Raw genomic sequence first — 11,008 nt, 5'->3', positions numbered from 1 at the left:
GAGAACAACAACAATAACAGAATATACAGGATGTTTGCAGGCGATGCACAATGCAACTGCTCGCCGACTGCATGTCACGAACAGGGGCAAGCCCCCCTCCGCCCCCCCGGTTTTTATACTGAGCATGATGTCACATGGTATAGAATCCCCCATTGGCCAGCTGGGTCCGGGGAAGCACCACCCAGCAACAGCCAAAGCATCAATGGGCCATCAATGCTCCTTTCATACCAAACCCAAAACACAGCACACCCCCCAAGGTACTGGGAAGAAAGTTAACTCTGTCCCAGCCAGAACCAGGACAAAGTAGTTCTCAGAGTATTCAATTATTAGCTCACTTGGTGGCTTTCCTTACTGATTTCATCACTGTATAAGCATTTATCAAGATGGGATTAGTTTGAAGTTGCTGGGCCATAGGAGTCAGTATGCACTTCAGCATATGGCTTGTCACTAAATGCTTTAGTGTTTAGAAAATACTGACAGAGGGTGAACCACCATGATATTGAGTGGAAGGCAAAACTAAAAAGTTGTATTTACATTTGGAAGCATCAAATGCATAAGGATGTATGTCCAGAAGGCTATTTGAACAAGTGAAGATAAAAGACAACTAGATACACGCTATTTCTCTACAGAAGTCATTAAGAAAGTTAGTAAGTGAAGTCCATTGTAAGTACCCAAGCTGCTTAAGCTGGATTTAAAACTTTCCACAGACTGCACAAATTTTAAATTTAGCTGACAAAACTGTTGTGATGTGGGACATGTATCAACTTAAAGAAAAAAAGAAAAGAAAGAAAAAGCTGTTCAGCTGGACTTAAATTTAAATGCTAAATTTAAATCATGCCTAGATTGTTCGAATTAAACCATAAGATTGAAATGTTCCTTACTATTTCTTTTAACAAAATCATTACAAGAAAATAATTACTTGGAAAAATAACTCTAATGGTGATACTGTGATCTGACTTTGCGTTTTCTTTGCAGGTAAATTTCAGGTGATGATACAGAAGATGTAGAGCACATTCAAATCTGGGTATCTACCTTAAAAATCCTTTGTGTGTGGATTCAGTATCTTGGTTCAGCTTTGTATGTAGCTTGTAAATTATAGCAGTGTGCAGCACAATTCCAAAATATATAATAAATGTTCATCAAAATAACTTAACACTATCCTTGTATCTTGGTATGAAATTTATTCTATACTAGGGTATTAATGTCCACATGGTAAAAACTGTCTACTCAAAAGTTTTCAGCAAAATATTTCAATTACCAAAACAGCCCATATGGAAGACCAGAGGCACGTTTTGAGAACAGAGTAAAAGCCTGACCGAGACTAAATTGGATTGGAATACGAACCTAATGTGTTTTGTGTCACCTAACATGAATGCCGAACTGCTGGCTTTCCCTATTCACTCTGAACTGCGAGGCAGCAATTGCTTTTGTATTATTCTGAGGAAGCCATTAGCACCTGAACCAACAGCCTTCATTAAAGGTGTTTGGTGGAGGCTTAGTTCCTTTGTAGGAATGATATGGGGCAGTAGTAAAGAGAACTTATTTCTACATGTTAAACAGTTTCTCCTACCTCCCTAAAATTAGCAGCTGGTTTTTGTGTCAGAATAATTTTACAGCCATGGTTATCTATACTGGCCAAATAAGGAAATTTGTTTTAGCTTGTTGTGCATAAACTCAATATTAACGTTATTGTTTTTAATTGCTAGCTACAACTCACTTCTGTAATGAGTATGTGCAGGAAGATCATTAGGCCTGCAAGAAGCTATAAAGACATCACCAAGACTCGAGGACATTGGGGTTTGCTAGATACTGCTTGTTACAAGATTTGCATAACAATACATATCTTGCTGTAGGTAAGCATGAAAACATCTTGTTAAAAATTTTTAATGAGTTTTGCTGTAAGAGTTTTCTTTTGGCAGGTTCAGGCGTTACGCTTTCACATGAATCACGATAGAAGCTTATGGTTTTTATTCAGAAGTGTGAGAATGCCTTGTGATAGTGGTTAAGTTTCTACTTTGAGACCAGTAAGTAACAGGCTAACTAGAAAGGCTAATGTTAAAATAGCACCTTCGGTTGTTGTAACTACTGTCTCTGTTGGGAGAAGTGCATGTTGTCCAGTTGCATGGTCGGCAAGAACAGTGGAAGCTGTTCTTCCCTAAGCTCTGGGGAATGTCTGAAGTTTGTAATGGATCCAGCCTTTTCTAGATAGCTGTTACAAGCTGGCAAGCTATAGATTATAAATGTGATCACCAGGGGTTTATTATACTTGAGCTTAAGATGTGACCAAATTCTGATCTTTTCAGGTACTGTGAATGGTAGTTCAGATTAGTGGTAGCTGAATGACAGTTCTAGGAAACATCTAGAGCAGAACTCGAACTAGCAGAATGCTGTCCCACTGTTTATAGAACTAACAAAGATGAAAGTAACTACAGTAGTATGGTGCTTGTTGGGGATCAGTTGTTCGACTGATTGAAAACGCTGGGTTCTTACACTGGTAGTTTATAGTAAGGCTGTGGTGGTTGTTCACCTTTGTAATTCAGATTTGTTTGAAATTGTAGGGCTGGAGAATTAGCTAACTAGTATTCTTGCATTTCATGGGTTCTTCAGTTGCCAACTCATCCTGCTTTCAACATGTTGAAAATGTTACTAAAGAGACTAGAAATAACCTGCACTGTATGTCTAATAGATGGGACATTTCAATGTCATTGCATTTTGGGCATCTGCAGTGTGGTAGACATTCAGTATCAACATACACAGAATCATCGTTACTTGCATCTCCAGAATTAAAACTCTAGTAGTTATTGCAATTCACTTTGATTTTTCACTTGACAGTTAAGACTACCGTTCCAGATGCAAAAGTGCCACTCATTCAAAGACATATTAAAGGTTTATCAATAACTGGTTGTGGTTAATGATTGTTTTTAATAGCGAGGGGAGGGACTTAAATTCTACAATATACAGAAAGCAGATGTCAGTTAATACTGTGTATCAATTTGCTGCTGTCAGCAGAATTCATAGTTCCTTTAACATGGATTTTTAATTGTTGAAGATAATTAGAACCAGAGGGAGTCATGTATGTACTAAGCAGATGCCAATACTCTTGGCAAATAGGCGAGCTCATGTATTTATCAAGATACCATACAGAAAATAAATTTGTTCATTCTGTTTAATAAATACTTCTAGTAAAAGCATTGAATACAGCTGTGTAATTTTCACTGGTTTCTGCAACTGTTTACTAAAAGTATCACTGCTCAGGAAATAGTAATGTTTATGTTTTACTAAAATAATTGTTTCAGTAACTTACTGGCTATAGTCGAACTGTTTAGCGGTGCTGAAGCTCAGGAACCAAAGCTTGAAAAAACACATTCAGTCCTAGTTGTGTAGATTTCTATAGTAAGGCTGCTGTTAAATAGTATGAAGAAAGAGAAAAGCCACAATGTTTAAGAACACTCTTTAAAATGCTTCAGTTTTATTAAAAAAAGCCCTCAACAGGTGTGTGTTAGATAAAGAACAATCATTTGTAATGTAACCTCAGACTTCACCTAATAGCAGTGTCCACAGGATTACTCAGATGGTAGAAATTTCTAACCAAGACTTTAGCTTACAGAGACAGTAGCTTGAAAGATGATGCCAGACACTTCATTGACCATTTTATGATGATGGTGATGATGATATCGGAGACATTGACAATCTCATGCTAAAACTCAGCTTAAGTTACTCATAGCTGTCCCAAATGCATAATTGTGAGGGTGTTCTGAAAAGTATTCCATATTGTATAGTACTTCAGGTCTGAACAGTGCAGTGTCTTGCTGTTAACTCTGATAATGCTGTTTGTACTATGGCAATGCAAAATACTTGATATTCTCAAAACAGTCTAAGAAGGCTCATCAGCCAAGTCACGTTGATCGAAGTACCTAGTGGAGAGAAGTGGAACACGGTAAGAAACCTCTAATGCAACATACTCCTTCCTTTGCTCCGAGTTGTTAGACCCCTTGCTTTCTAGCTCTTCTTTTAGTGTTTCTATCATAATTATAGCTTTGCAGTTCAGGGGCCCATCTGAGGAAACCAGTAAGCTTACTTAACTCTCTTAAGTCCTTTTAGCTAAGTATATTTGCTCCATAGGCCCAGGGTACTTTAATTGACTTCTGCTGTAGAAGAATCTAGGTTAGGAAAAGAGTAATCACACATTTATTCTGGACATACTTTACTGGTTTAGGTCTGTAAGTTGCATTACCTGCTAACTAAGCAGATTATCAAATTCAGAGCTGATATTTGTTCTTCATTCTTGTTCTCCTGAAAAAGAAATAAATATTAGAACAATTCCTCTGTTACCTGTGTCAAATAGAAAAGCTGTTACATGCTATGTTACATGCTTGTAGTCTTCCCTTCATTCTTGAGCAAACTTAGGACATGAAAAATTACTTACGAAGACTTCAAGAACCAAAAAATCATCCTCCTAATAATTTGCTAAGTTCAGCAAGTCTTTTGCGCAATGTTATATTAAATCTTACCTCTAGTACTCTGACTTCCGAGCATCGTCTTGCCAGCTGTCGAATAAGGGAGTGAGCTTCAGGTAGCAAAGGTTTTTCAAGGCATGCCAACAGTGCATAAAGCCATCTACCCTGTGTGGATTCAAATAACAAATTTTTAATTATGAGATTTCCTTGAGGTTTCATGCAATTCTTGTTATCTAGAGCAGGCCTGGAGCACAGGTCTCAAAAAAAAAAATTGCATTTAAGTGCTACTGCCAGAATTGAAAAGTTTGAAAGCCAAATTAGACACTACACAGTAGAATTTTGTGCCTCTAGATAAGCTTCTTGTGAGCAGTACTCCTGGATTTCCTGATGTTTTTTGGAATACTGGCCAAGATGTAAATTAATACAGTCTACACTATTAAATTTTGAGGTAAGGATTATTTTAGTAATATCTAAAGATTATTACTTAGCTATTAATTTTTAAGTTCACAAACTGTGGAAATGAAGAGTGAATGTATCAAGTCAGATCTTTGTGGAATTAATGCTGTTAGATCGTAACTTCTGCTACCAGTCTAACTTCTTAATTTAATTCCAGTGTCTAGTGGCTTTCATTATGGGAATAAACTGAAAGTCAATGTGCACATTCTCTGCAGCATATTGATTAAAAAGAAAACAGTCCTACAGAAAAGGACAGAACATGAAAGGCCTTTAAGTGACTCAAAAGTAGTGAAACTGTGTTTAGTATTATGGAAGTAATTTTTCATTACTCTTTTGCTTTGTGCTACTGAATGAGATGAGATGCATCCACCAAGGTCTTTTGTAGATATGATGCCATTACGTAGCTAGTCAATCTAGTTCTGACCAAACTCCATGCTAATGTACCCTGTCGATCAGAATTTCTTGTTAGGTTTGATTTGTCACCACACTCATGCAGCTAAGCTTTCTGGTCTGTGCTGCACGTGGAAAGATTAAACGTGTCTTTGCCAGCACACTGTCATGCATCTCCAAACTAAAATGGAGGTGTTGGTAAATACAGTGTGCAGCACCCTGACAGCTTAAACTGGTTGGAACCAAAGCTGCTGCAGTCTGACCCTCTTCCCTCCCCAGCGCCAATACTCATCTAACCTTGTGGTTTAAGTTAGTGTGGGGAGCGATAAAAAGGGGAGGGGGTTTTGGCAGTACTTGGTAGATCTGTATCTGTTATGTTTTGTAATTAGCCTTCCAAAAAGTGCTGTGAATATTCATTTTAGTATCTAATCAAGAAAGTTTTGAAAGTAACTGAATATGATACATGCATCTAGAAAACTCTTTAGAACCTAAAATAATTTCATGGAAAACTATGAACAATTTATCCCTTGTTTAATGCATTCATGTGCAAGTAGTTAGAATAAATTAAAGATTACCAGTTCTGGAGTAAATTTTTTCTCTCCAAACCAGCTTATCAGGTATTCTAAAACACTGGTTACTGTCGCCTTCAAAAGAGGAACAGAAAGAGACAATACAATACCTGCAATGTTTTGTTTTGCTGTCCTTCTACGTGAAGGATTATATTATATGAAAAGCAATGTGATTTTTAAAAAATATACACATTATTATGTATTTCTATTTCACTGTAATGCTACATGGTATTTATTCCAGGTTGAAGTTACATATAAGGGTAAAGTAAGTGTTAAAGCACCAGCTCCTGGAAAGAACTTACATAAAAGTAAGTAATTTTCTGTGTTAAAAAAAGTTATGGATAAGTAGCTACAGATTAGGAAAGAGGCATCATACTGACTAGTTGCTTCTGTATAAAGGTGACTAGTGGGAAACATAGTAGTAAAAGAAAGGTAAGTGTGATCCTTCTAGCCTTGCAATGTACATAAAAGTTCACAATCAAGTTGAAGGACTGTACTTGAAACACTAAATGAGAAATCTTAAAACACTGTCAAGCACATAATGGGGCATTCAGCCAAAATTCAAACATTAAATGTTCTATAGAGAAATTACAAGGACAAAATACTCTTAAAACTAGTCATGATAAATGTTCACTAGTAAAGTTGTTTGTAGCTGAAGGTGAGATAATGATTACATGTTTTCCTTGTAAGTGTACAATGAATAGCAGTTGTAATAAACAATTGCCTACTCTAGCACAGAAAAATAGGTAAGACTTCTGCAACAGACAGAATATGAGAAATAATGATTTACGCAATGTCACTGTGCGATTCCAAGAGGTAGGCTTACCTGGTTCATTCTGCTTACAATACTTAGCAAAGGAGGAAAGCCCACCTGAAAAAAATCAAGTTGAATAATGCAGACATTATCATAAACATTTTTGTTCTAATTTAGAACATACTAACATTTTAATGTGATGCTTAGACATTTGTAGTGATTTGAAAGTGCGTTCTGAGCTTTGAAATCCATTAAAAAAAAAAAAAATCTTCAAGCAAGTTCAAGATAAGGTCCAGTCAAATTTGGTATCAAAGAACCTTGCTTTTACTGTTATTTGTTAAAGTTTTGTTTTTTCAAAATGATGCAGTGAAGGGCATGTAGGATAGCATGTAGGATAGCATGTATGAGGAAAGGAATCACATATCACCATTCAACAAAACACTAAAGCAGACTGTGCAGAAAGCTTTCCGTTCAGTTCAGTGAGCAACAAAGTAGTGTGCTTTAGGTTATAACAGATGAAGGAACTCTTCAACTTTTTGACTGAAGGGATAGACTTGTTCTCTGCTTCATTCAGTTTCCACGTAAAAGGGAAGAAAAATGGGACTTTCTGGGCTCACCAGAGAGCCTAGTTTCTATTTAGCACAAAGTGGTAATAAACAGTAGGATTGTTTCTGGCAGTTATTCTTGAAAATAGCAGCTGAAAATCAGATAGAAGTCCTATACTTGCCTTTATGTAATCAATTCCTAGATTTTCATTATCAGATAGTGCATCTATTTCTGAGTATACTCTTTCACCCAGGCAGAACTTTTTCCAGCCTTCTTCATCCTCTGATTTTGGCTGAAGTAAATAAAAATAAATGAAAACTCTGAAATACTGCTATCCTGAAGACACTGAAGAAAAGACTTGATAATATTCACAATTTGTTGTATTAAACCGTAAAGCAAAATTAACCACAGATTTAATGACTGGAAAAAAACCACAGCACTGTTATGAATTCTACTCACCATAGTAACATTGCTGTCCAAATGTTGTGACCGCCAGTGATTTCTGTGCTTGTTCAGGCTCTGAGTAATTAAAACAAAGCCAAGTTTAACTTTGCAGTTATTTTATCCTAGCCATAATTGCTCTTCATTATTCTTAAAATGTATAAAAAGTATATTTTATGATGTTCTATAAATCAGTAGAGGCGTAACTGGCTAAATATTTCCCATGCCTCTTAGTATAAATGTAACTAAGTTGCTCATGCTGGGTTTTTGGAAGTAATGTTAAAGCTGAAGGAATTTTAAAGTCTACTACATAAAGTTAAGTTGAGGTAGTAAGCTTTAATAGTCTTCCAGACTTTTCTTGGTATAACAAGCTTAAGAAAAAAAAAATTTGATTTAGTCCAAAGGCGCACATAAAGCCAATATCCTGTTTCCAACAGTGGTCTGTACCTGTATCAGATGTCTACAGAACTGTGAGAAAGAAGGCAAGTGTGCTTTCCTAGTATGTTTCTTCTACCTGACAGGGATGCCACATAAGACAAATTGGCCTGCTTGACAGCTTCCTGTACAGTGGTATAAACTTTTTGTAACAGAAGAAATTTTTCCTCTGATCCAATTGTTATTGTAGCAGTAAAAATGACCACTAAAAGTGCTGTAAGTAACAGCAGCTGATGCATAGTGTTTGAAAAAGTGCTCTTGTTCAAATGCTCTGATGCTCTTTTTTCTCTTAAATATTTTTTAGGTTATTCTCATACTTCACAGCGTTAATTCTGGCACAGATAAGAGGACAATTGATTTGTGAATAAAAGAAGTATCTGTACAGTGAATATGCCTTTAGACATCAGTTTCCTTAGTTCTACTAAAACTAGATTATGCCTATTATACAGTATATACAGTATGCCTATAAATAGATTATGCCTATTATACAGTATGCAATGTGATACCTTGTAGAAATAGGGGCTAGCTCAGTTAATGTTTACAATGTAGAGGCAGTAGTACGGACCTCCACCTTCACTGATTTACCTCCCTGAAAAAACAGGGTAAATGAGCTCATGCAAAGTTCAGCGCTAGAGCAGCTTCAGTGCAGTTGGTTATACTTCAGTTACTTCAGGTATTCCTACAATGCCGTATCAATGCATTGTAAACATGCCTTCCGCAGTACTGGAGTCATAAATGATCTCTACCTACATCTTCACCCTGTTTGAACAGCGGATAGAGAGAGAGACTGCTCAATTCTCCATTTTTGTTCTGTTATTTAAGAGCAGGGTGCAAATGCGGTAGGAAAGATTTAAGTCTGTGCTAACACTACAACCTTACAGATACATTTTACCAAATCAGTATTTCTCCTCATAATGGGTGCCACCACTGTCAACAGTATCCTAAATGGACAGTGTGTTCTACATACATGAACCTCCTGGTGGGTTACAATACACTTGTTTTTCAGTTAATGCTGAGTTCTTTTTTTTAGCACTAGATTTTAATATAACTGCATAACATCATAGGATTTTTGTCCTCCCTCACCTACTCTCTATCATTTAACCTAAATACCGACAGATATTTTTGCTGAAGTTGAAGGAGAATTTTTTTTAAACATGACTCTCTCAAGAGTTTTATCAGAGGTTTAAAAGTATATTAAGTATATACTTAATTCTTTTTCAAGAACTTAAAACATTTGCCTACAAACATCTGTCCTACCATGAAGTCATAACATTTCTATACTAGATAAAAGTTTCCCATAAAGCACAGATGTGTTCTATCTGTGCAATGCAAGTCCCCTCACACACCATTTTGTACCTGACGAACGGCTGAGAAATTGGCCACTTGCTGCTGTTGCCACTTGAGAGTTGGAGAGTATCCTTCAGGAGCAGGCTGACATCCGGAAATCTAAGAAAACACGGGCAATAATTATAACGTAAAGAAAGTTTTATAAGAAGAATCCTTAAGAACAAGAGAATCAGTAAATGTTTACTATCAGGTAAACAATATCCTTTAAATCTTCATTTAAGAAAGGTAATTTCATGACCACATCCAAGACTGACTTAACAGTTGGTTTAGACAAAATTTCTTCTGTTTGACTCTTCTCATATGCAAATAAGAAGGAAAACTAAGTATTCAAAATACATTGTCAAAGATTTATTTAAGGTCATCTTTTTAGCAATTGTTCTGCCTTAATTTCCCTGTTTATAAAACGCAGGGTGCCGTTTCCTTATCTTGGAAAGATGCTATGAATCTTAGGCGTACTACTTGCCAAGATAGTAAGTTGAGGAAGACAGAAGACCACAAAAATATCTTTTAGGAAATGAACTGACAGTTAAGTAGATATAACCTCTTTAAAGATTAGCATGAAAGAGTTATTTAAAAAAACCAAACTTTCTACAAATGTTTAAGAATGCCATTACAAAGAGATGAGACAAAGAGAATGGTCACAGAAGTTACATGGTCATATGTCAGTACTAGAAACTTTTCTTGAGCAGGCTAGTAGTGAAATTTCAGATTACAGTTTTCACTAAAGAAAGGCAAACTTGGTCTCTTGAACTATTTGAAAGTAGATTAAAAACCAAGCTGGCAGGGCAATGTGACAACAGAAAAATCTGCTTGGGCAGTAAGGAGAAATTCCGATAAAATATTCCACCAAAAAGGACAGAAGTGGTGCTAGAATTTCATCTAACTTTAGTAAAGCTTAGCTGCACTTACTACCCTTACCCTAGATATATATTTAAAGCTAAATATAGATATGGAGATATCTTTCTTCTGAAGTTTATGCAGGTTTTATGATTAAATATTTGTAAAATTTAATGCAGTATTTGATTTCCTCAGACAGTAAAATAGTCTGCTGTATATCAAATAGTATGGATATTACCAATTTAAATCAGTTACAAAGACTGCTGTTAGCCAGCAGTTGAACAGGTGTTTCTTCAAACCCAGACATTTAATGTAATTCCATAGATGCTTTTAAAATCCAGCAGTGCTATTTAGTTATGCCAACCACTCTCCAAAATTAGTACAAACATTATGATATTAACATCTTTCCCCTTAATTTTTTTCTCTCAAAACAAAACATGTAAAAGCTCTCAAACTTACTGAAATGTTTACTGTCTGCTTCTTTCTCAATTTTTTGGGGTCTATTTGCGCCACGACCACATCTGGGCATCGAGCTGCTTCAATCCTACAAAATAAAATCGAGTGGCTCCATTTTTTCCTTTTTGTAACAGGTGGTGGGTGACATGCCAGATGTCTCTGAAATACCGCACCTGCGGAAATCTTCAGGTGTGTAAAACACTGACTGTGCCGGCAATTCTTACAGAAGGTTTGACTTGAAAGTTACAGATCAAGTATTCTCAGTTTCTACACGGCTGCTCTGGCCTCCTCGCAGCTTGCTTACATGCTAACTGCCTGAA

General features: G+C 36.3%; 1 protein-coding gene across 1 annotated transcript; it reads right to left on the bottom strand.

Moving 5' to 3' along the window:
* Nucleotides 1-3,275: 3,275 nt before the first annotated feature.
* GEMIN2 (gem (nuclear organelle) associated protein 2) lies at nt 3,276-10,776 on the bottom strand (the record flags this gene model as incomplete). The annotated part of the gene is made up of 9 exons (XM_009582979.1): nt 3,276-3,914; nt 4,235-4,293; nt 4,512-4,622; nt 5,879-5,947; nt 6,699-6,743; nt 7,354-7,464; nt 7,632-7,691; nt 9,405-9,494; nt 10,692-10,776. Coding segments are annotated over 9 exons (670 nt in total), but the record flags the coding sequence as incomplete, so codon positions are not given.
* Between the last annotated feature and the right edge of the window lie 232 nt (nt 10,777-11,008).

Source organism: Fulmarus glacialis, unplaced genomic scaffold (genome assembly GCF_000690835.1).
Source record: "Fulmarus glacialis isolate BGI_N327 unplaced genomic scaffold, ASM69083v1 scaffold36268, whole genome shotgun sequence".
In the NCBI taxonomy this organism is placed as follows: Eukaryota; Metazoa; Chordata; class Aves; order Procellariiformes; family Procellariidae; genus Fulmarus; species Fulmarus glacialis.
Note: the sequence above shows the minus strand (reverse complement) of the source record. Positions and strands in the feature narration are given on the sequence as shown.